This window comes from Triticum urartu, chromosome 2A (assembly GCF_056163025.1).
Source record: "Triticum urartu cultivar PI428250 chromosome 2A, HENAU_Tu73, whole genome shotgun sequence".
NCBI lineage: Eukaryota > Viridiplantae > Streptophyta > Magnoliopsida > Poales > Poaceae > Triticum > Triticum urartu.
In genome coordinates this window covers 86,428,756-86,454,638 of record NC_141874.1, presented here as the reverse complement: position 1 = coordinate 86,454,638, position 25,883 = coordinate 86,428,756, and the positions used below count along the sequence as shown (strand labels likewise).

General features: G+C 45.6%; 2 protein-coding genes and 1 long non-coding RNA gene across 3 annotated transcripts; 1 reads left to right on the top strand and 2 right to left on the bottom strand.

Moving 5' to 3' along the window:
- Positions 1-270: 270 nt before the first annotated feature.
- On the bottom strand, positions 271-1,393 carry LOC147983965 (uncharacterized protein At5g39865-like). The gene has a single exon (XM_087543239.1). The coding sequence runs from the start codon at positions 1,269-1,271 to the stop codon at positions 660-662; it is 612 nt and encodes a 203-aa protein (XP_087399365.1). The 5' UTR covers positions 1,272-1,393; the 3' UTR covers positions 271-659.
- An 18,011-nt stretch (positions 1,394-19,404) lies between these two features.
- Positions 19,405-24,627, top strand: LOC125535860 (DEAD-box ATP-dependent RNA helicase 10). Its single transcript, XM_048698931.2, has 13 exons — positions 19,405-19,750; positions 19,836-19,959; positions 20,047-20,116; positions 20,656-20,718; positions 21,479-21,553; positions 22,134-22,253; positions 22,626-22,667; positions 22,779-22,853; positions 23,267-23,413; positions 23,584-23,721; positions 23,843-23,954; positions 24,034-24,122; positions 24,231-24,627. Exons 1-13 carry the CDS (start codon positions 19,570-19,572, stop codon positions 24,357-24,359), a joined length of 1,365 nt encoding a protein of 454 aa, XP_048554888.1. The 5' UTR covers positions 19,405-19,569; the 3' UTR covers positions 24,360-24,627.
- LOC125535862 (uncharacterized) lies at positions 24,548-25,151 on the bottom strand. Its single transcript, XR_007294832.2, has 2 exons — positions 25,019-25,151; positions 24,548-24,932 (listed from the first exon to the last, which is right to left on the bottom strand). It is a non-coding gene; the product is annotated as an uncharacterized LOC125535862 (long non-coding RNA).
- Between the last annotated feature and the right edge of the window lie 732 nt (positions 25,152-25,883).

Here is a 25,883-nt window from a genome sequence, read left to right as displayed (position 1 = left end):
CTATGCAAGAATTAATCACCCCAGGCTCAATACTTGTTAAATACCTAACTGACCTTACATAATTAAATTAAAGAACATAAGACGTGGCTCTAATTTAGAACACAGCTATAGAACAGCTTGAGTACAGCTTCTGACTGAGTAGTACAGTCGATCACAGCTGATTTCGGCCTTAAAGACTTCCTGCTAGTACAGTTGGGCCAGTTCTTGATGAGGTCTCGAACTGTACTGCTACTGTACACATCCATGAAGAGATTTGACCAAAGCCATGGATAATCAAGGAACTAGAAAATAATTTATCACTCCCAAAGCTCAAGTATTTACATCAGTTCTTCGTTACACATTAATCAATCAGGCTAATATCAGTGCCAAATTTTACACACATATACAAGCACCGGCTCTTATTCATCATCAATCGCCGCCACCGGACGGCGATCCCCGCAGGCCGCAGCAAAGGAGCCAAGAACAATTCGTTCTCTTCTTCCGTCCATGAGCAGCTAACAATCCGATCCCCAAACGATCGGACTGATTGATCGATTGATCGATTCAGGATACACATAAATCATAAATCAAGAACTCCAAGAAACCGAAAATGGAATGCGCCTCTCTCTGATCTGACTGACGACGAATCTACCAACTCTAACCCTTGGATTCAGTTAGGATCAGGAGGAGCAGTTGGCGCAGCGCACCAGCCCGTTCTCGTTGCAGTCGGCGCAGCGGAGGGCGCGGTCCTGCTCCTCGTCGAACACCTTGCGGCTGCCGGCGCAGGCCGGGCAGGGGACGAAGCGGACCCCGCCGCAGGCGTCGCAGACGAAGGCCGGGTCCTGCCCGGCGGCGCCCTCCAGGAGGCGCCGGAGCTGGCCGGACTCGTGCAGCTGCCGGACCTCGTCGGCGCCGCCCACGAGCCGGCCCCCGATGAAGAGCTGCGGGAGCGAGAAGGCGTGGCCCCGCGCGGCCAGCAGCGCCTGCAGCTCGCGCCGGAGCGCGGCGTCCATGGACACGTCGCGCTCGTCGACGGCGACGCGGGAGCCCCGCAGGATGGCGCGCGCCGCGGAGCAGTCCGCGAAGGTGCGCCGCACCCCGCGCAGCGACGTCGTGTAGAGCACCACCGCCTGCGGCCGCGCGCGGGTCTCGTCCGCCAGCTGCTGCGGCCGCCGCCACCGGGGCAGCAGCCGGTGCCCCTGGTGGTGGTGGTACGTCAGCGACCGCCCAAACTGGCGCGGCTGCTGCTTCTTGCCGCAACCGCCCTCCGTCCCGCCGCAGCCGCCCTCCATCGTCTCTTCCTCTTGGTCCTCAGGGACGGCGTGCGACGGGCAAGGTTCTTGATTCCTCGTGGCTATGGCGGTTACCTCGGGCGGAGGCGATGACGGACGGACGGGGGACGCGGGGGGGGGGGGGGGGGAAGGGGAGAAAGAAAGAGTCTTGCGAAAGCGAGCAATGAATTGGTTTCGCCGGAAGGTGGATCGAGGTGGGGTTTGCTTAGTGCTGGCGTATATATATTACTCTTTTCTTTTCTTCTCCCGGCGGAAGTTTCCTCGTTGCTTTTACTTTGGTTCTCCTCCTCCTCTTCTTGATGCTGAGTGTGTCAAAAACAACCAAATCTTGTGAGCAAAAATGGCACGCACAGCCGATTTAGCAACTAATTTATCGACTAAAACCAGCAACTAATTGAGAAACGGAGGCCGTTTCCAGTTGGAACCAGCGGGCGGTGACAAAAAATAAGCATTTTTGTGGGATTCTTTTCTTGGTTTGGAAGCAATTTATGTTTATTTGGTTAGTTTTTGTGGTTGCTACTCCCTCCGTCCGAAAATAGTTGTCATCAAAATGGATAAAAAAAGACGTATCTAGAATTAAAATACGTCTAGATACATCTTCTTTTATTTATTTTGATGATAAGTATTTCCGGATGGAGGGAGTACTTGCTAGTAGACTGAGTGGCTAGCTGGGTGTGGCCGTTATTACCGGTGGGAATGGGAAGGGACTTGTGGTACTCTTTTGCAGCTGGAAGGAAGGTTCTTGAACGTTTTGTTGTGCTCGGCCTCAACGAGAGCCTGTCATTTTCTTCACCCTAACTCTTACTTTTTCTCTATTTTGTGTGAACCATGTTCTGTTGGCAGCGCAAATAGGAGAAGCAGCACACGGCTCTCTGCTCATTTTGGTTCAGGAGGTTTTGCCTGGGGCAGATCGTTTTGGAGGACTTAATAGGGACAGAGCATGGACAGTTAGCTACTGCTCCCCCGACCTATAATATAAAAGTGTTTTTGACACTATAGTAGTGCAAAAAACGCTTATATATTGAACGCAAAAAAAAAACGCTCTTATATTATGTAAATAGTTAATTTAGATTTGACATTGTGGTGAATTACCATAGCCTACAAAAAACATATTTTACTTGTTTTATTTATATGACTATCTATTCTTTCAGACTCATCGCGTTCTAGATTTTGTTTATTTATATGACTATCTATTCTTTCAGACTCATCGTATTCTAGATTTTTAGTAAGATTTAATTTGATTTGACTATGGATAGGGGAAGACAATAAATTTTTGATTTAGTTGAGATTCTTATAAGATTTGATTTGATTTCTGTGTAGGGAAACACAATGAAAGTTTTGATTTAGTTGAGATTTTTGTAAGATTTGATCTGATTTGACTGAGTAGGACATGGTTTTGGGAAAGTGCCGATTTAGTTTAGATTATTCCAAATTACTCTATTTATGTTGTTCTTTGTGTGTTGCATCGGTTGAGATTACCAAAAAAATCAACAGGAAATGGTTTTGGGAAAGTACCGATTTAGTTTAGATTATTCCAAATTATTCTATTTACGTTGTTCTTTGTGTGTTGCATCGGTTGAGATTACCAAAAAAATCAACAAAAAACCAAAGTGGTAAGGGCGCGTGGGGAGGAAAAAACAGGAGAAGGAGGTGAGACGAACCTACCAACTCCCATTTTAATTGTAGAGATTCGGTCATCTGCAAATGGGTCTTTGTGTTGCTCATTGCCACATGTACATGCATACTATAGTAGTATAGTTGTCTTCATTTTCCGCAAGGCGGTCACTAGATATATCTCTATTTTAGGATGTTGAATTTTCAAATAAAGTTTTAAGTAAATGTTATAATTTTCATAGGTACATTCATGAAGCTCTGTTCACTAATAATTAGCCAATTACCAATGCATTGCAACAGGACAGGCATATTTTAATGGTTCAACACCAATCGTGTCTGACATATACCTTACGCGCCATATTCTTCATTTTAGTAACAATTGATTTAGTTGATGTTTTGGTAAGGATTGATTTGATTTGCGTATGGGTAAGAAGGCAAGGGATGTTTGATTTGATTGAGGTTTTTGGTAAGATTTAATTTGATTGATTTAATGCAGGACATGGATTTGTAAGATTTGATTGAATTAATGTAGAACATGGTTTTCAGTACGACGGAAAAGGAACTAAGATTTAGAATCATTAGTTATTTCCAAACCATGTTCGCACATAATGCTTACTAAGTAGAGTCATTAGTTATTGGCTTATTTCCAACACATTTTAGGACATGTGCACATTTATACCAGTTGATGATCGAGATATATTAGTTATTTTCCTGAAATGTATTGGTTGGTATATCAAGATTCAAGGCGGAGTGGTGGATGCTGAATTGTCTTTGAGAATTATTTTTTTGTCATAAGTTTATTTTCTCCAACTTTTCGCATTTTGATTCAATCACCACATAAACATGCTAGTTTTCAGTTGGCTTTGTGTTTTATATTCTGGTAAGGTAATTGTATAAATAAATAAAACATTTTTAGTTGGTAAAAACATGGCATTATTGTAGTACCTACAATCGTGAGTTCGTAACCCATCGTAACCTGAAATCAGGCGGAGACCAATTAGGCAATTACTCAAAAACAGGGGCTCAGCAATGATTCTCTGCTAGGGAGTGGAAAGAGATCTGAAGCTTTGCTTGGTTTGATGCCTGCCCATGTTTGGAAATGCTACCAAATTGGCTAACAACCGGTTGATTACCAAATAACTAGGTTGTCAACCTTTATAAAAGTTGCCAACTGTTGGCCAAGTTCTGAGATCGCCATACGTTGGAATGCCTAAACTTTGGCTAGACACTTTTTTAGTAGTACTCTCTGAATCTGTATAGCACGTGATTGTTCATGGTTCAGCTCTCACTGTCCACTTCTCGTTGGTGCTTGCACTGTGTCGGCAGTTGGATAAACATGTACTGCTATCATACACAGTGGCAAGTGTCGTTGAAGCTCTTGGAACTAGGGAGCATGCATGGGAAGTTCAGTTCAATGCAGAACAGTAGATGCCCGGCACTTCAACCCAGTGCGCAGTGGGCATGCGCATGGTCCTGAATGATCGTGGACCCTAGCGTCCAACTCACTCTAGTCATGAGCTTCTTGGGCCCCCGGTAATCTGGCATGCATCGCTGTTCTTGATGAATGAATGAATGAAACACTATTTAGAGTTTAGGAGTTAGGACGATTGAATAGGTGCTGGCTATATGGGTTCCATGGTGAAATAATATTATGGCCCCCTAAAAAATATATTACGGCACCGGTCACCGGTATCATGTAGTACCGCTTGATACAGAGGTTAGGGCCTTTTTTGGTTCATAGAGTAGGAGAATCATAGGAATAGAAAAATCATAGAAAATGAAATGATATGTATCTCAAATATTATGAGTAGAAATAGAAAAGAAGATGCTCTTTGATTCACATCATAGGATTTTTTTTCCATTGAGTCTAGGCTAATGTTTATTTTCCTATGAAATGTGAAGGATAGGAAAAATTCCTCCACAGGAATAGGATTCTATTCCTATAAATCAAAGGGCTTTAAAGAAATTTTTTCTATAGAAATCATATCCTATGAAATTTCTACAAGATTCCTCTGAACCAAAGGAGGCCTAGGGATTTACCGTTTTTTTCGGCGGAAAAAACCTCCTTAATGTACAACAGCTGAATATAGAGCTTTGATTCGGCTAAAAACAGCAGTTTCATGGATTTTATTCTGAATCCCAAAAAAAATGCAGACTGTGCTGATGCCGTTGAGACCAAGTCGGAGGAATACATACATGGCGAGCCAGCAATTTTTACTAACGAAAGGGAATAATATCTCTGAAACCTGAACGTGGGAAGTGTGTTCTTCAGACGAAAGCAAGAAGAACGAGCCACACGCACGGACAACGACGGCTTTCTGCATAGCATCGCCGTAGTGGTCTCCTGCTCGGGCGTTCCACGCGGGGTGGCGTTCGCGCGACTTTTCCAAGACGCCGGCCATCCGACACATCGACGTCTTTAGTTATTTTATTTTTTACTAAAGCAGGCGTAAACATTTACAAATGCAGTCTCTTATTCGAGAATCTTTCTATGAGTATGATCCTATTTTTTCTTATTCTTCTCTATCTACCGTATGCCCACCTCCTTTTCTGAAAAAATCTACCCTACCCACCTTGCCGCCTTGCTGTAACTTCTTAACCTTTAGTATGGTGTTGAGGTCGTGATAAAGTTCAGGCAGGCGTAGCCCTCATAAAAATAAAAATAAACGTAAAACGAACACGGGCTATGATGAGAGTTGACAATATAGACATATAGTCAACTTAGAACGCACGCAGGCTCGGACAACAATAGGTTCACGGATCACTGTCCATGGTAAGGGCATCTCCAGCCGTTGGCCCCCTCAAGGAGCGTCTAAAAGCGCCGCCTGAGGGTGAGCTGGCGCAAAAAATGGCTCTGGGGGCGAGTCGGTCTCCAGCCGTCGGCTCCCAGGGCCGCCTCCAGGCGCGTATTAAAATAAAAAAAGAAAGACTGTTTGGCGAAGTTATGATAAAAACTAGTTAAATTTTGGCCAAACATGACAAATTTCGGTGAAATTCGCGCATTTTCATTACATTAACCTAATCTGAAAAAGAAAGGGGCTGAAGTGGTCGCCGCCATCGTCGTCGTCGGCCTTCTCCTCCTTGACGCGGGCGCCCCTGCTGGACCCCTACCCGGCGTCGCCATGGTGGACTGGCGACGGCGCGTCGCCGTCGTCGTCGCTGTCGCATAAGACGACGACCCCGTCTTCATCGCGGCCGCGTCAGCACTCCTCGAAGTAGCGCAGGGCGGCGCGCTGGCGCTCCTTCTCCTTCTCCCAGCGCGCCTTCTCCACCGCAATGGAGTCCTGGCGCGCCCATTCTAGGGCCGCGTCGTCGTCGTCGAACTCCGCCTTCACCGGCGCCAGCCCCGGCTCCGTCTTCACCGGCGCCAGCCCCGGCTCCATCTTTGGCTTGACGAAGCGCGGAGGAGCCGACGAGGAGGAGGCGCGCCGGCCACCCTCGTTGATGACGATGCCGACGCTGTGAGTGCGCCGACCGATTGGCGTCTCCGCCGCGGGCTCGGCCTTGACGCCAAGAAGCGCCGGAGAACCGGAGGAGTGGGAAGATGAGCGAGAGGAGGAAGACGAGGAGGAGGCGAACCTCCTTGGCGCCCATGCGCGGCGGTGTTGGGACGGGGCGGCCCCGTCGCAGGATAGGTCAACGGCGGGTTGTTGCCGCCGTCGAGGTACGCCAGCACACCATCCAGCGTGCGGCCCTCGCTGTTCTTCGCGCCGCCGACCACCGGCGCGTCGTTGGTGGAGGCCAGGCGCTGCTGCTGGCGGCGCTGGAAGTACGCCGCCCAAGTCGCGTGATTGCCAGCGGCGTACTGGGGGAGGGAGCGCTCGCCGTCGGTCAGGGAGGCGCGCGCGACCTCGACCTCCTCGGCGAAGTACCTGGGCTTCGCCATGGCGTCGGGTAACGGGGGAACGGGCACTCCCCCGTCGCTGAGCCGCTACCCCGTCAGCCCGGTGCACATGTCCGGCGGCGCCGGGATGTTCGCTTGGAACAGGAGCCAGAACTCCTGTTCGCGGAGCGAACGGCGGCCGAAGCCGTTCGCCGCCGCCTCGTCTCCGGGGAAGCGCTCTGCCATGGCGACGGGCTCGGCGGTGGTAGAGAGGAAGAGAGAGGGGCTGCCGGTGGCGCTCGGGAGAGGAAGACGAAGACGGGGAGAGAGGGGCTGGGCGGCGGCGAGGGGCGAGTCTGGTGTGGGCACAGGCGAGAGACCGCCGGCTTTTATAGCCGCTCCGCGCCCGTGTGTACGCGTGCGAGGGAGGGGAGGCGTCGGCGCGCCGTCCCGTGACGCGCCGCCCGTGAGGAATCAACGGCAAGGCTGACCGGCGGCAGCCTTGCCATTGATTCCCTGCGGGAACCAAGGCAGTTGGGGGAAGACGAGCCGCCGTGTCCCTGACGCGGTTGGCCCGCGACTTTTTCGCGCCAAAACAGTTTGCCCCGGCGCCCCCCAGCGCGCCAGGTTCGGCCTGAGTCCGCCGGCGCTGTTTTCGGTTCAGGCCGGCGAAAATCGGGCTCCTAAGGACGTGACTGGACCGTTTTTTCGACGCCGGTGCAAAAAAAACGTCTGGGGAGGTCTTCTTAGGGGCGCGGCTGAAGATGCCCTAAAAAATTGTATCCGTGAGAGTTGGCAATGGTTTCCACCCATTATCTTCTCCTTGCCGTCAGAGTTATAAACTCCCGTTTGAAAAGAGAAAGAGAAAAGCTTAATTTGTCGAAGGAGCAAAAACCTTCCGATTACATCTCTCTTAAAAAAATAACTGCATGATTAATCTTTCATTGTCTAAGATTACCTACAGCCGGATGTCTTAAACCCTCCTCGAACATTCGGGTAGGCCACCCGATCACTGACCGGTCACGTTTTTTCAACCCAGATGAACGCCTCAAACGGGTCTCAAACGTCCGGGCTGATCGGCACCTCTCATATCCAGCCCAAATATGGGACGGATATGGGGGCGCTCGGACACGCCCGCCACGTCGCACCCGGCCCATGCTGGTCCACCCGACTCCACATATATTCGTCCCCATCCGCTCGCCGGAGCAAACCCTAGCCACTTCACTCCACTCCTCTCCACTCCCAAGCGCCAAACAAACTTGTCTCCGGCGAGTTCCGGCCTTCTCCGGCATGCCAGGCAACGGATCGAACCCCGACCACTCCGGGTCCGTTCACTGGGGTGTCATCGCGTGCAGGTTGGAGGAGGCAATGGCAGTCCGCATTGCACTCCACCACTCCCGGGAGGACAACGCCTGGCCGACGAACAGACCCGTCAGCCGCGACGCCATAGCGTCGGCTCAGTGGGCGCTCGGGGGTCCTCTGGTGCTACAGCCGGAACACCTCTCCTTCGGTCCTGCCCTATCACCGGTCAGGCAGATTATGAGTCCTACCGGGAATGGGCGGCCCATCGTGGGAAGGAGATGATAAGGGCCACCGAGGCCCGTATCGCGGCGGAAGTGGCGGCGGCGGAGGAGGATGATGCGACGGCGCGGGCGGCCGCAGAGGAGGAAGCCATCCGCGCCCGCATTGTGGAGAAACGACAGCGGAGGAACACACGTGCCCTCGCCCGAGAGCATAATCGGGCGGTTTGTGCCATGGCCGGACTGCCATCGAAGGAGGAGGAGGACAACGACGGCGAGGACAGCTCCGGTGACGAGTAGATCCGGCTCTATCCGTACCGCGTCTTTGACCGGTACTTCAACGAGAAGGACTGCAAGGGTGCCGGGAAGAGCAAGGGCAACCATGGATGAACTTCACCATAGCCAAACATGCGAAATTTTGGTAGTCCGATGACATGATTAGTTAGTAGTGATGGAGTAATCGGACAATGTGTGTGCATTGACGTATTTATATGAGTTTGTATGAATTTGAGATGTTCGGAGGTGGGTTACATTATCTACTGGAATTTAGTCTATTTTGGGCAGCCCAATAACTATTTCAGAAATTCCTAATAAATCCTAGAGGCCCACTTAGCCCATTTGTGCAAGGCAAGGGATACTACTAAAGTTTAGTCCCACATTGCTAGTTGAGTGGGAGTTGGACCTCCTTATAAGGGAGGTTCTGTCCCCACTTGTACGAGCATGAGAACAAGAGGGATATCTACGCGCGCTCCTCCTCCGCCGCCCGCCTCGCCACGCATCGTCACGACGCGCCGCAGGTTGCGGGAATGAGCCGATATCTAATTTTTTGCCACGCACTACGGGTATACGAAACGTCACACGGAAGCTGAAAAGATTTTTGCGAAAGTGGAGTTCGAATGCGAATGGTGCAGCCCTTCGGCTGCTGGCTGTTTGCTTCGCCTCCGTCTCTTCGTTTTGCCTCCCGTCGCTGCTCTTGCGCCTATAAAAGGGAGGTCGCTCCTCCCAGAGAGGTGCACCAGAACTTCTTCTTCCTCTCGCCACCGGTTCCATTCTCTGAGCTGCTGCAGTCTTCCTCATCCCGGCTTGCGGCATGCACCGCGAGTCGGGACAGTAGGCCTCCAAACCGCACCACTTTGAGTCCTGTACGGGAGAAGGGTGATAAGGTTTTTGGAGAGCGCTCCGCGCGACTACTGACTTCTTCATCACGGACTCCAACAACTACTTCCCCGACGACGACTTCTTCCCCGACGTCGACAACCTCATCTACGACATGGCCGGAGAGGATGTCGACCCCAAGTCCAGTGCTTCCGCTGCTGCAGTCCCGTACATATTTTTGTTCCTTCTGTTAGGAGTCCTGCTACAGTCCTCGCCTCTAGTTTTCTGCCCTACATATGTTAGGTTCTATGTCGTATAAGTAGCTTCATCTAGTGTCTGTTCTAGATGTGTTTAGCACAAGTTCATATATGCAGACGATGTTTACCTTCTCTCTGTCAGATTGCATGATTTGCTTTATATTTCCTATATTAGTCATGCTTTATCTAGTATTTCCATTAGCAAAATTATTTGGTAAATTGCTCATATTTCCAACAATCCAAAAACCTTATTACAGGCAATTTACCCCTAGTGGTTTTGCTGCTTCCATGAGACCTCCTATGTTTGAGGGTATCCACTATAAGAGGTGGCGCGTGAGAGCAGTCTTATGGTTTCAAACCATGAGTTGCTATGACGCCACTCTCGGCAAACCTGAAGGAGAGCTTGATGCTCAACAAGCACAAGCTTTTCAGAAAATGGATACTCTGTTTAAGGCTGCTCTCTTAAGTGTTCTTGGTGAGAACATATTTGATGCTTATGTGTCAATTGATAATGGAAAAGATATGTGGGATGCACTCGAGGCCAAGTTTGGGGTCTCGGATGCTGGCACTGAGCTGTACATCATGGAGCAATTCTATGATTACAAGATGACTGAAGAGCGCTCCGTGGTTGAGCAAGCTCATGAGATACATTCATTTGCTAGAGAACTTGAGCACTTCAGTTGTACGCTACCGGACAAGTTTGTTGCCGGAGGTATCATCACTAAGCTTCCTCCTTCATGGAGGAACTTTGCTACCTTGCTGAAGCATAAGAGGCAGGAGTTTTCCGTCCCGGATCTCATTAGCACTCTTGATGTGGAAGAAAAGGCGAGAGCAAAGGACACACGTGCTCGAGGTATTGAGGGAGGATCTAGTGCCAATGTGGTACAGAAGCAGAACTTCCAGCCCCACAAGTTCAAAAACAAGGGCAAGTTTGATGTTAAAGCAAAGTTTGATGGGAAGAACAAGGATGTGCAACACACAAACTTCAAGAAGAAGAATGGCAAGAAGAAAGGTGCTTGTCATGTGTGTGGGGATCCTGATCATTGGGCTCCTAGTTTCCCTAATCGCTATGACAAGCGTCATCCTGGAAAAGGCGGCAAGACCGCTAATGTTGTCATTGGAGACACTGACATGAAGGATGCTGGGTATGGTATATTTCCTACTATTCTTTCAGTATGTCATTCTCCTGACTGGTTGATTGACACGGGTGCTAATGTGCATGTATGCGGTGATATTTCCATGTTTTCGTCTTATCAGACCGCATGGACTTCAACCGTGCTGATGGGCAACGGTTCAAGTGCTTCTGTTCGTGGTGTTGGCACGGTCGATCTGAAGTTTACTTCGAGGAAGATAGTGCGGCTGAAGAACGTGCATTATGTCCCCTCCGTCAATAAAAATCTTGTTAGCGGATCTCTTCTGTGTAGAGATGGCTACAAGCTTGTCTTTGAGTCGAATAAATTTGTAATATCCAAGTATGAAACCTTTGTTGGTAAAGGCTATGAGTCAGGAGGCCTGTTTCGTTTATCCTTATCAGACGTTTGCAATAAAGTTGTTAATCATATTTGCAACAATAGTGAATCAAATGTGTGGCATTCACGTCTTTGTCATGTTAGCTTTGGTTGCATGTCACGACTAGCGAAGTTGAACTTAATCCCTAGTTTCACCACTGTCAAGGGATCTAAGTGTCAAGTGTGTGTGCAAGCTAAGCAACCTCGTAAGTCTCACACGACTGCGAAAACGAGAAATCTTGCACCACTAGAGCTCATACATTCAGATCTATATGAAATGAATGGTGTTTTGACAAAAGGTGGAAAGAAATATTTCATGATGTTAATTGATGACTCCACTAGATACTGCCATGTGTATCTTCTGAAATCTAAGTATGAGGCTTCGAACTTTTTCAAGATCTATAAAGCTGAAGTGGAAAACCAACTTGATCGAAAAATCAAGATGCTTAGGTCCGACCGTGGTGGAGAGTATTTTTCCAATGAATTTGATGCTTTTTGTGCGGAACATGGTATAATCCATGAGAGGACGCCTCCCTATTCACCTCAGTCAAATGGGATGGCCGAAAGAAAGAACCGTACTCTAACTGATTTGGTTAACGCCATGTTAGACACATCGGGTCTCTCCAAGGCATGGTGGGGGAGGCGATACTGACAGCATGTCATGTCCTGAACCGAGTCCCCACAAAGAACAAAGAGATAACTTCATTCAAGGAATGGGAGAAGAAAAGATTAAAACTCTCTTATCTGCGAACATGGGGTTGTTTGGCGAAAGTCAATGTTCCAATTCCAAAGAAGCGGAAGCTTGGACCAAAGACTGTGGATTGTGTTTTCCTGGGATATGCTTTTCATAGCATTGGCTATAGATTCTTGGTTGTAAAATCTGAGGTACCTGACATGCATGTTGGTACGATCATGGAGTCGAATGATGCGACTTTTTTTGAAGATATCTTTCCCATGAAGGATATGACTGCCTCATCTAATCAGGAGATGCCTAGTCCATCGAATCAGGAACCAGTTACTATTACCGAACCTGCCATTTCGATGGAACACTTCAAAAGTCCTTTGGAGGAGAACAATGAAGTTCCTACTAGGAGCAAGAGACAGAGGACTACAAAGTCCTTTGGTGATGATTTTCTTGTGTATCTCATAGATGACACTCCCAGTTCTATTTCAGAGGCCTATGCATCTGAAGATGCTGACTACTGGAAGAAAGCGGTTCGTAGCGAGATGGATTCTATCTTGGCGAATGAAACCCGGGAGATAACTAATCGTCCTTATGGGTGCAAACCTATAGGATGCAAATGGGTATTCAAGAAGAAGCTTAGGCCTGATGGTACTATTGAAAAGTACAAGGCTCGGCTCGTGGCTAAGGGTTATACCCAAAAGGAAGGTGAAGACTTCTTTAATACTTACTCACCTGTGGCTCGACTGACCACTATTCGAGTTCTACTTTCACTAGCTGCCTCGCATGGTCTTCTCGTTCATCAAATGGATGTTAAAACTTCTTTCCTAAATGGAGAGTTGGACGAGGAAATTTATATGGAACAACCAGATGGGTTTGTACTAGATGGTCAGGAAGGGAAAGTGTGCAAGTTGCTGAAGTCTTTGTACGGACTTAAGCAAGCACCCAAACAGTGGCATGATAAGTTTGAAAGAACTTTAACAGCTGCAGGCTTTGTTGTGAACAAAGCTGACAAATGTGTGTACTATCGCCATGGTGGGGGCGAGGGAGTTATACTGTGCTTGTATGTTGATGACATATTGATTTTCGGAACAAATTTGAATGTTATTAAGGAGGTCAAGGATTTCCTATCTCGTTGTTTTGAGATAAAGGATTTAGGAGTGGCTGATGTCATTCTCAACATCAAGTTGTTGAGAGACGATGATGGTGGGATTACATTACTTCAATCTCACTATGTGGAAAAGATCTTGAGTCGCTTTGGCTATAGTGACTGCAAGCCCTCTCCAACACCATATGATGTGAGTGTGTTACTTTGAAAGAATCGAAGAATCGTTAGAGATCAATTGAAATATTCTCAGATTATTGGCTCGCTTATGTACTTAGCAAGTGCTACAAGACCTGACATCTCTTTTGCTGTTAGCAAACTGAGTCGGTTTGTCTCAAAACCAGGAGATGTGCATTGGAAAGCTCTAGAGAGAGTTTTGCGTTATTTGAAAGGCACTGCAAATTATGGAATTCACTACACCGGACATCCAAAGGTGCTTGAAGGGTATAGTGACTCAAACTGGATCTCAGATGCTGATGAGATAAAGGCCACGAGCGGTTATGTATTCACTCATGGAGGTGGCGCTGTTTTTTGGAAGTCTTGCAAGCAGACCATCTTAACGAGGTCAACAATGGAAGCAGAACTCACAGCACTAGATACAACTATGGTTGAAGTAGATTGGCTTCGCTGGCTCTTGAATGACTTGCCGGTTGTTGAGAAACCTGTACCGGGTGTCCTTATGAACTGCGACAATCAAACTGTGATCACGAAAGTGAGCAGCTCAAAGGATAACATGAAGTCATCAAGACATGTTCAGAGAAGGTTAAAGTCTGTCAGGAAAATGAAAAACTCTGGAGTTATTGCATTGGATTATATCCAAACGTCTAAAAATCTGGCAAATCCTTTTACTAAGGTCTATCACGTAATGTGATAGATAATGCATCGAGGGAGATGGGTATGAGATCCACAATATGAGTTGTTCACAGTGGTAACATATTCTTTGTGATCGGAGATCCCGTAAATTAGATATAGAAGACAAGCTGTTGGTCAACTGAGAGGAGAGTATCCTTACTATTCACAATATCACTCCATGAATATGCAATACTCTCCTAATATGCATGGCAGGTTGATGTATATCTTAATGTGTTCTAAATAGCTTATTTAAGCAGAGATGTTATCCTGCAGAATATCTTTTGAAGAACACACCTATATGAGTCTGATTGTCAAACGTCGCAATCTATGAGAGTAGGGTTCTCTCTAGTAAACTCATGAAAGGTCACGGAGTATGACGCATAAGCTCCACCCGCGGGGAAGACCCACGGTAGCCACGTATCGGTCAAGGCTTTATGTGAAGCTAGATTCGCAGAAAACTTGCAGTTCAAGGCCTAATCCACTGTTCAAGTTGCTTACTAGTGTAGCATAGAGTTCTAGGTGGAAGTTCAACTTAACAGTCTCCACTGCAGTACCGGTATATAAAACAGTGTTTTGAAACCAAAGGCAAATTTCTGTGTGCCTCTGGATCTGGTGAGGGATTGCTGGAATTTAGTCTATTTTGGGCAGCCCAATAACTATTTCAGAAATTCCTAATAAATCCTAGAGGCCCACTTAGCCCATTAGTGCAAGGCAAGGGATACTATTAAAGTTTAGTCCCACATTGCTAGTTGAGTGGGAGTTGGACCTCCTTATAAGGGAGGTTCTTTCCCCACTTGTACGAGCATGAGAACAAGAGGGATATCCACGCGCGCTCCTCCTCCGCCGCCCGCCACGCCTCGTCCCGCCGCGCCGCGCCGCGGGTTGCGGGAATGAGCCGAGCCGATATCTAAATTTTTGCCACGCACTACGGGTATACGAAACGTCACACGGAAACTGAAAAGATTATTTCGAATGCGAATGGTGCAGCCCTTCGGCTGCTGGCTGTTCGCTTCGTCTCCGTCTCTTCGTTTCGCCTCCCGTCGCTGCTCTTGCGCCTATAAAAGGGAGGTCACTCCTCCCAGAGAGGTGCATCAGAACTTCTTCTTCCTCTCGCCACCGGTTCCATTCTCTGAGCTGCTGCAGTCTTCCTCATCCCGGCTTGCGGCGTGCACCGCGAGTCGGGACAGTAGGCTTCCGAAACCGCACCACTTTGAGTCCTGTACGGGAGAAGGGTGATAAGATTTTTGGGGAGCGCTCCGACGACTACTTTCCCGACGACGACTTCTTCCCCGGCGTCGACAACCTCATCTACGACATGGCTGGAGAGGATGTCGACCCCAAGTCCCGTGCTTCCGCTGCTGCAGTCCCGTACGTATTTTTGCTCCTTCTGTCAGGAGTCCTGCTACAGTCCTCGCCTCTAGTTTCTGCCCTACATATGTTAGGTTCTATGCCCTATATCTAGTGTCTGTTCTAGATGTGTTTAGCACAAGTTCATATATGCAGACGATGTTTACCTTCTCTCTGTCAGATTGCATGACTTGCTTTATATTTCCTATATTAGTCATGCTTTATCTAGTATTTCCATTAGTAAAATTATTTGGTAAATTACTCATATTTCCAACATTATCTAAGGGGTGTCAAGCGTTTGATGGGCCAGATTTGCCAAGTTTGGCTGTAGATGCTCTAACACATGTGTAAATAGTCGATGATGATGTTTTGCAGCCACCCCAAAACACACACACAGAGGATTGGCGCAATCTGTATTTAGCATGCCTTGTAAGTAAAGCCAGCCACAGAGACCGAAAAGACAGAGACCTCTCTCTGGATCGTGCGTCGTTAATTAGCTCCACTCAACGCCGCGGTGCTAGTGCCTAGTGGTAGGTAATGAATTTTACAAAAGCTACTACTGCTGCTCATCCTTTTTAGACGATGAGTAACCAACAATCATTGTTCAGCTTCAGCTAAAGTACACAGTCCATGTACATCTGCACGGCTAACCGTTCTGGAAGGACAGCCTGATGGTGAGAACCGAGGAGGAAACCTAACCTGCTCACTAATTGGTCGCTACCTCTTGAGAAGAAAGCGAGCTATAGCCTATAGATGTCCTGTACTCCTGTTACTGTCATCTCATCTCATCGGCCGGCCGGCCCACACGATCGTCAAGTCACAATTGGGGCAAATGGCGATCGGCGAATGCCAGAGGAAGGGTAGGGGAGCCTACACCAACGTTCTCTTAGCCCTAGAACACATGCATGGAGCTTGGAGCTATTTTTTCCTACCCCAATAGTAAGTATCGGAAAAAAGGACTCCTCGTAAGAGATAGGCGGTCATCGATTATCTACTTGATCATGATATGGATTTGGTGAAGTGTTAACGGTGGTCAGTGAAGCTTTACTTCTCCGAGCGAAGTGCAGAGGTTTTTCTGGGAGCAAATATATGATGCATGGTAGAAGTAAATCGGGCAACACAAAGAAGTTCAGTCACCGATGTGCTAACTAACTAATAATCGGAGTGGAGCCATGTTTACCCATACATATCTCTCGTGGAGCCGTGCACACAATCATGCATGGTGCTCCATGCATGCATGCATGCATGCATGTTGCACTGGGCTGTAATCCGTTTGGTGGACTGTAGGCTTCAGCCCCCTACTGCTCAGTGGTCCGCGTCATGGCTACCGGACGCTGGACAAGAAGACAGAGGTCCGGATGGCCGTCCTCTTCGCAACAGCGAACGATTCGGACTTGGGAGGAGACAGCAGCAAGGAGACGATAAGGATTAATTGGGCACAGTGCGTATCTAGTCGCAATTTAGGCCAGTTTTCATTGACCATTCTCAATTATTCTCCTTCCCTGCTCCTGCTCCTGCTGGTCGCCTACGCTGAAGGACTTGGAGCCCAAACTACGTACGTGCTGCTCGGTTTGGAAGTGAATGTGCCCAAACTATACTATTACAAGGATGGCGTGGTGGACGGGTACACCAAGGTTTAGCAAATCAGGAGAAAACGCAAGGGTAAAACTACCCGGAATTTCCGGTTTTCGGTAAATATCTAGTACTCCCTCGTTTCTTTTAGTTTGCATATAAGGTTTGGTCAAAGTCAAGCTTTGTAAAATTTGACTAATTTTATATTAAAAAATATAAACATTGACAATATAAAATCAATATTATCAGATGCACCACAAAATGTATTTTCATACTATATAGTTTTAATATTGTAGATGTTCATATTTTTTTATATAAATTTGGTCAAACTTTGTGTAGTTTGACTTTGACCAAATCTTATATGCGGAGTAAAAAGAAACGGAGGGAGTACATTGTGTATGCCAAATTGAATGAAGTGTTTGTTCCAACAAAAAAGTTTAAAAAATAAATTTCGAGAAGCTATATATTTTTACATTATGAACCTTCGATTCTACTCTCTGTTGAAATATTAGGGTGGGCGTAGGGCCCATCTAACAATTTAAGATAAATCTCTAAGGGTCCATGTGGGTTAAATGACAAGAATGTGGTGGAAATTTTAGTCTCATACCGCTAGTTGGAGAGGAGTTGAACTTTCTTAAAAGGGTTTCTCCTCCATATGCTATTGGAGTTTGAGAAGCGAAGTGGTTCCCGCGCGCTCCTCCTCCCTCGCCTCGACACGACTGCTGCCGCTGGTGATCCCATCCCGTCCGCCTGCATATCTACATCCGGGTCGTCACCATGTCCACCGCCACCGAGACAAGAAGTCCATGTTCATGATTATTTTCTGGATTAAATTAATCGAAAAATTGCCTATTACTCAGCACTTTCTCTGTTCGTTTAAATTTAAACTAAAACCACAACAGTTATTTTGGAACCAAGGGAGTAGATTTAAATTCTTCTATATTGAATGGGTAGCTGCAACAATAAATTTAGATAAGCTTTTCTACCCTTGCACCCCGGACGTGCTTGGGCCTTGGTGCTTCTTCGCCTCACTCCGTGCGCCTATGCAAATTATTCTTTTGTTTTTTGGGTTCATCAACGGTTTTCTACATGGCGTGATTTTTCTGCCTTTTCTTGATGGTTTATACCCGTTTTTCTACTTTTTTCCTTTTTGCTTTCATTTTTAAATTCATGAACATCATTTTATACTCATGAAAGTTCTAAAATCATTGAATATTTTGTCATTTGTCATTTTTAAATATATTTTTAAATTTCAAATAATATTTAAAATTAACAAAACATATACCAATTAATGATTTTTAAATGACTGAAGTAAAAAATGGCTGAAATAAAAAACGCTGAAAACCGTTCCTCTCGAGCGCACATAGCGCTACATGGGTGGCAGGCCTACCATTCGTTCTGGGGAAGAAAAATAGCGAGATCATGAGGGCACTTCTTGGAGAGGTCACTCCCATCTTCTAAGGTGGTAACAACTAACAAGTGGTTCACTACATCTTTGTCATTTGTCACTATCTGGAAGTTTTTTTAATTCATATTTTTATAACATTTTATCTCTTGAACCATGCATCTAAATCATGAACCATTTTCACTACTGGATTCCTCGCATCGAGATCGTCATAACTAGATCCTATGTTATCAGGTTTTACGAATTTTTTCAGACAAAAAAATCTGGGAAAAAACAGAAAAATGGATACCAAAAGAAAAAAAACCCGAAACCTTGAAGTACAACTATGCTATTTTCCTTTTCGGGAAGCACATACTGTGCCTTTTCACTTTTTTAGAAAGCACAATAGTGTCCTTCCTTTCTCATGAAGCATAACTATGCTTCTCATGGAAGTGCTGACTGTGTTTTCTCCCTTTTTCGGGGAAACACATCTATGCCTTTTCCTTTTCGGGAAGCACATGTTGTACTTTTTGTGGAATCACAACTGTGCTTGTCGCAAAACACATGTTGTACTTCTTGCGAAAAGCATTGCTTCTATTTTTTTGCATCAAAACCTAAGGAAAACTAAGCAAAAAAATAAATAAAACCAAAAACACGTGAATGAAAAAAAACACCTAAATCCCGAAGAAGGAAGGGCGGGCGTGCGACATATGGCAATGTCTGCTCGCTTCCTGTCCACCAAAAATAACCTCTAGGTTCCCCGAGAAGATACCCCCCCAATTGGTTGCTCTCGAAGAATATGAGCACCTAGGTGTAATACTCCCTCCGTTTTTATTTACTTCCTATATTGGTTTTGATCTAAGTCAAACTTTATAAAATTTGTTTAATTTATGAAAAACAATCTAAACAGTGACGAACAATGGCGTAGCTAAGCCCCAGGCAACAGGGCGGCTCAGGGCATGGCAGCAAGTTTGCTCACTGTCTGTACCAGATACAATGTTACAAGTTTGTGCTGTTCCATATTGTACCATTGAGGTTGGCCTAGGACATGACGTTGGGCTGGCTACGCGACTAATAGTAAATATATATGATATCAAAATATGATTTTAAAACTATTAATTTGGTATAGTGGATAATTATATTTTTGTATAAATCTGGTCAAAGTTTGTACAACGCTAATATGCAAAGTAAATAAAAATGGAGTTTGGAGTGGGCTCTTCCCGGACCGAGGCCGCTCCAAGTGACTGCTAATATGCGAAGTAAATGAAAACAGTTTGAAGTGGGCTCTTCCCGGACCGAGGCCGCTCCAAGTGGCTAGGCCGAGCATGCCGGCCCACGAGATTTTCCCCTCCGGTTCGTCCGCTAGGGTTTATGGCCGCCGCGCCGACCCCGCGGCCGTGTGCGCCAAGTTCTGTCTCCCGTCACACAACCAGCAGCCACCGCGCGCCACGCCTCGCAGACCAAACCCACGCCGCCGCCGCATTCGCCCACGCGCGCACAGAAGATTCCCCTCCTCTCCTCCCCTCCCCTCCCGTAGCCATGGCGGTGGTGGACAAGGCGGTCGCCGGGGGCGGCGAGGCCCAGCAGCCGGAGCCGGCCGCCGAGGCCTCAACGTTCGCCGAGCTGGGCGTCTGCCGCGAGCTGGTGGAGGCCTGCGACGCCATGGGGTGGAAGCAGCCCACCAAGATCCAGGCGGGGGCCATCCCCCACGCCCTCCAAGGTACTACCAGCACCGCCGCCGGCCATTATTTGTGCAGTTTATGACGGTCCCAGGTCGTTGATCCTGAGCTCGGTCCTGCGTGCAGGGAGGGACGTGATTGGGCTGGGGCAGACGGGGTCCGGGAAGACGGGCGCGTTCGCGCTGCCCATCATCCAGGCGCTGCTCGAGCACCGCCAGCCCTTCTTCGCCTGCATCATGTCGCCCACGAGGTCACCATTTTCCCCCTCTCCTTGCTGAGATACGTTTCCTTCTCGGTAGCTTGTGTGGAAGCTTACCGCGCGGTTGTGGTGGTTCAGAGAGCTGGCTATTCAGATCGCGGAGCAGTTCGAGGCGTTAGGGTCGGCGATCGGCTTGGTTTGCTCAGTGGTAAGTGGTGCTGATACAATTGACTGTTTATTTAGTTCTGATATGGTTGTTTTCAACAACCGACTGGATGTTCATACTGCAACATGCATTGTGTCCTTGCGCGCATCATAGTTCTGATTACCTAGTTGTAATTGCTGGTTGTGAATTGTTGGCTACTCCCTTTGGTTGGCTTGCGGGCATAACACGAAGAGGAGTAATATCGGTGGCGCTGTTAGAATTTTTAGTATATGTAGCCTATTTCAATGTGGTGAAGCCAAAGCATAGCGGAACATGGTTATATCTAAAGTTCTAAAGATCATAACTAAATTGATTAAGTTGGTTGTTATAGGAGCCCATACCGACAATTTCAATGTTTGTTGATGACCTTTCTTCTCTGATTACTTCTGCTCAGTATAATTTGATGAATTTCTATCTTCTATTGCATTAAGATGTCTCTTGGTGACCATGCTACAACCTATTCAAATCAAGTATTCGTCATCAGTTATGTGACTATTGAGTTAAGTGAATCATTTTCAATTGAGATATTTTCCCTTTTCCAGCTTGTTGGAGGAGTTGACCGGATGCAGCAAGTGTTATCCATTGCAAAACGTCCACATATTGTGGTGAGTATCCTCTATCCAATCCTAACCTAAGGCAATATAGGTTATGGATCCTTTGTGCTTTGAAATTGTAAGTGAGGCATGTGATTAAAATCCAGACTTGACCATCAACAAGGCTCATTTAAATCCCAAAGTGGAAAAGCTCGAGCATCAGTATTAGCATATATTAATTCTTTGGACTTAAAAAATACCCTTTTGGCCAACATGTGGCTTCTCCGGTTCTCCAATTAGCCAGCTTATCAAGCCTTTTAGTGCCCCTTTAACTTCCATTTCTAGTAATTCTGTTTGTGAAGGCTCTTGAGGGATTTATTGATCGATAATATACCTGAAGTTAATATACTCTATTCCAAACAAAGTGCATTTAGAATTATAGATTTTGCCCCATCAAAGTTTTATCAAGTTTTCAGGAAAAAAATATTAACAGATATCTATATGCACTATATTTTGAAATAGAGGGAGTAATATAAGCACTTTTAATTTGGAAAGCCACTGTGATGACAAGCGCATCCTTATACTCTGTATATTTTGATACAGAGGTAGTAAGACCCAAGACTCTCCATTTCACTGAATTTAGCATATATAAGTAGCTTCTAGAGTCTAAAAGACATGGGACTTAGGTATACAAGATAAGGCCAAGACCTTCCATTGCATACACCAGTTGCAAGTAGCAGAGAAAAAACACTTTTGTTCTCTTCCATGATATTTGAAAACTGTCTTTATCAGGACTTAGTTTGTTTTATTTATCATCTCCTCTAAAATGCAGGTTGGAACTCCTGGCCGTCTTTTGGACCATTTGAAAGATACAAAAGGTTTTAGCCTAACTAAAGTGAAATACCTGGTACGCATTCTTTGCACTTACTCTTCTTTTAATTTATACATCATCCTGCTTTTTCATTTATGACTAGACCATTCTGATTGTTGGATGTCAGGAAAATGATTGGTTGTTACAGATAGAACCTGCATTAAAGAAAGGAGTAATGTGAAATATAGAGAAGTGGCTTCTCACAAATCCTACCTCACCTGTTAAAGTGGAAACTTACATTTTCCAGGCGGTGTTCCCCTGAAGTGTTAAGCTAACCATCTAATATAATAAGATATCTTTTCATTTTAATTACTTAAAGCTTGTTTTGTCAAGCTGAACCACCCTAGCTTGTGTGTTGTGAACTAGAAATACTTAAATGAATCAGTAGTTGTTTACCATTGCTTGACTGGTTGGTGTAGTAGTTTCTTAGTTGCAATTGCAAATGTGCTATAGTTACTTATCATAAATATATGTTGATTATACTGTCTGGAGCCTTCATTGTCAACTATTTCTTTACATAACTAGTTCATACCTCCACAATTTGGACCAATTATACCAGCTTGTTTAAACTGAGATGCTTTTGTTTTGACATGTGCTCAATCTTCTTGGTTTCTAGGTACTTGATGAAGCTGATAAATTACTTAATTTGGAGTTCAAGGAATCACTTGATGATATTCTGAAGGTCATTCCTAAAGAAAGGAGAACTTACCTTTTTTCAGCCACAATGACCAAAAAGGTTGGTGGGTATTCAGGCGATTTTGTTACGGTTTCATTCAGTGAGCCAAAAGGACTAAAACATCAACAATTTGCCATTGTTGTGTTTGTCAGATTGATGTGGCCTTGTTTACCACTTTGTTTGGTGATTGCACTATAAAGTCTTGAGAAATAGTGCACAGATTGACAGTTTGTCATATAATCGCAATTATTATGGTGAACTGTGCATCATTTTGTATTTCTAGGAGTACTACTTCAATATGCTCTTCCAAGCTGCAACAATGATGCTTCTAGTCACGAATAGCCTTAATTTTCTAATTGGTGCTTCACGGCTTTGCTACACATACATTTTTGTTAGCCTGAATGCAGAATAGCTTATGAGTTTTCTTTGCAGGTAAGCAAACTGCAACGTGCTTGTCTCCGAAACCCTGTTAAGGTAAAGCATCTATTTTAGGCATTCAATAAGCAGCAAAGCGTCAACAGAACAGGACCTTTTGGGCCGCCTTCTTGCTCTTACTAATGTAAGAGGAACTTTTTTTGGGACCAGGTGGAAGTATCCTCCAAATATTCTACAGTCGACACACTTAAACAAGAGTGGTATTTCGTTCCTGCAGATTACAAGGTTAATTCTTGAACTTCTTACTATAATAATGTAATTTTAGGAAGTGCCGAAATCCGTTTCTATACCTCAATATCAGGACCTGTAGTTCTGTGCCCATGTAACTTGTGTGATAAAATGCAGGCCTGCATTATCTTGTTAGTTTGACTTTTTTTGAACAGAGAATTTGGACTTCTATACATTTGATATTAGCAGTACTGATTAAAGCCTGTGTTGATGAAATCCTTGGGACTAAGATTCTCCTCTACATTTAATAAACAATCCTGATAAAGAATGCCCATGCTTATACCCTTGGACTTCAGGAGATTAGTTTAATTCACATACATGTTCTGCTTTGAGATTATATTTCTCTATTTAGTAACAGTGGCTCGATTACTGATTTCCCTTTATTCTTCTTTCGCCATTTCCGATTTCAGGATTGTTATCTTGTTCATGTTCTGAATGAGTTGCCAGGCAGCATGATCATGATCTTCGTGCGGACCTGCGAGTCAACAAGACTCCTTGCTCTCACTTTAAGGAATCTTGGTTTTAAAGCTCTCTCTATCAGTGGCCAGATGAGTCAGGTTTACTTCTGTAACTCTTCTATCAGACAGACAAAAGTACTTGATTTCCCCATTCAGTTATGCACCCTTTTGAGGCCGTATAAGTGAGCTCCATTATGGACATGTTAGTTTTCTTAACATAAATAATACTTCCCAAGGCAAATAATTTTTTAAATTCTTCTCTTTATCAGGACAAAAGACTAGGTGCTTTAAACAAGTTCAAAGCAAAAGATTTCAACATCCTTATCTGCACCGACGTGGCGAGTCGTGGTCTTGACATTCAAGGAGTTGATGTGGTTATGAATTATGATATTCCAATGAATTCAAAGGTTTTCTACCCTGTTTACTTCAGTACCTGTTGCCGATCATCGTATATTGCTTTTTTTATTGAGAAGATCGTGCATTTATATTTTGTCACTGATCTTAGATCTTATGCTGCATCAAATGCAGGATTATGTCCATCGGGTTGGTAGGACTGCGCGTGCAGGGCAATCGGGATATGCCGTCTCTTTTGTGAATCAGTACGAGGCTGAGTGGTTTAAGCTGATTGAGCAGCTCCTTGGTAATAGTTTTCCTCGTTGCTTGTGTCATCGCACACATAGCTGGAGATTTCTTTCTGAAGCCGTCCCCTATTTTTGCAGGAAGGGAAATTCCTGACCGGAAGGTAGATATGGATGAAATCCTGATACTTCGTGAGCATATATCAGATTCAAAGAGGATTGCACTGACGGTATGTGCTTGGCGGAGCAATCAATTTTGAAGTGTCCATAATTGTCTTCCATAAATGCTATGACTGCTGCAGTGATACTAAAGTCACCATTTTGTTATTATTCGGCAGAAACTGAGGGAGGACGGTGGTCACAAGAAGAGAAGGAAGGCGGCGGAGGACGACGATGATGAAGAAGAGGAGGCCCCAAGAGGTCACCGACAGAAATCGAGGTCTTTCAAGAAATCATCAAGGCGGTGATAGCACTCGAGTGCAGATAAGTCGGAACCTCCTGCCTGATGACCAGTAGAATCCGTACATACAGCGCCACCTCGTGAAAGCTATTTATCGGAATTTTGTCTGTAGTTCTTCCGATGCACCAGCTATATTGTTAATTACTAAGTTGCACCAGCGCTATCTATGCTACCTTTGTTTGAAAGTCAGGCCACTTTGAGCAATAGCCAGTATTTCTCTGTTTGATACAAGATTTTACATCTAATCTATATGAATATTTCACCTTTACATTGAACTCATTCTCTCATGGATGAACTCACTGTCTGGTTACACTGCTGTAAATCAATTTTCTTCCTGCGTGTCCAATGAACTGCCACTTTGCAGGCGCAGAGTTGAAAAGGCAGCCGGTGATGTTGAACGTGGCCGGCCTTAGATGGAGAGATCGCTGCTTCTGAGCGCATGTGCGACATTGCTGGCGACGGTGATGCAGAAGAAGAGCCAGCCGAGGAGCGCTGCCCTCACCGTCTCTGCCAGTCGCGCCTCCAGCCTCCACGGCACCATGGCGTCCAACTCAGAGGCACTGCCTCACTGAATAAAGACCTATGGAGAGTAGAGGATGAAGAGTTGAAGAAGCAGAAATCCAGACGGGGAAAAGAGGATGAAGAGTTAAAGAGAGTAGAGCTTACCTTGATGAGGCGGAGCCTTCTTCCTTCCTGTCTGCTTTAACGGGCACGAATCTGGACCGACCTCTTGCTTGGAGTAGGAGAGCGTCATAAGGGCCGAAAGTGAAAGCTGAAGGAATTGGTGTTGCAACCGTGCAAGTAAAGCAACAGAGAAGAAACAGGTGGCCGGTGATGATGCCGATGGTAGCCATCGCCCATCCCTTTCACCGTCCAATCCATGGCAACGAATATCTCTTGTTTCTTATTCCATGCTAAAATATCAAAGCTCTAGGCGCTGTACAGTGTACGCTGCCAAAGAAATTCCGGGAGTGGACTCGCAAGTGTCCGAGATGCATATCCACAGGGGACGGGATCTTATCTCTACAAGAGATGGTAGAAACACACCAAGAGAGGAGATGAGACATAACGTAGGAATGTCTGGCGATTTTGGTTGAAAAAGCGGGTCTAGCAGAATCGTCTCCCTCACTTCAGTGGGATACATGTTGGGGATCGCTTCAAATCGAGCCGTTCCAAATGATTTTTTTGCCTCTGGATTTAGACATTTATTGAGTTCAGATTTTTTATGTTTTATCTATGTTTATCTCGAAGTGGAGAGGACAACCAAGAAATAAATAATCAAAATTCTTCTTGGTGAGGTCTATCTACTTCATTGGATTATTGTATTGATGATCGAGTCAATTATCATCTTTGGCTATGGTTTACTTTTATTCCGCAAAAGAAAGTCTTTGTTATTAAATGTTTCTAGAAGCGAAAGGGACTAAATATTTACTCCCTCCGTTCGGAATTACTTGTCTCGAAAATGGATGTATCTAGAACTAAAATACATTTAGGTACATTCATTTCTGCGACAAGTAATTCCGAACGGAGG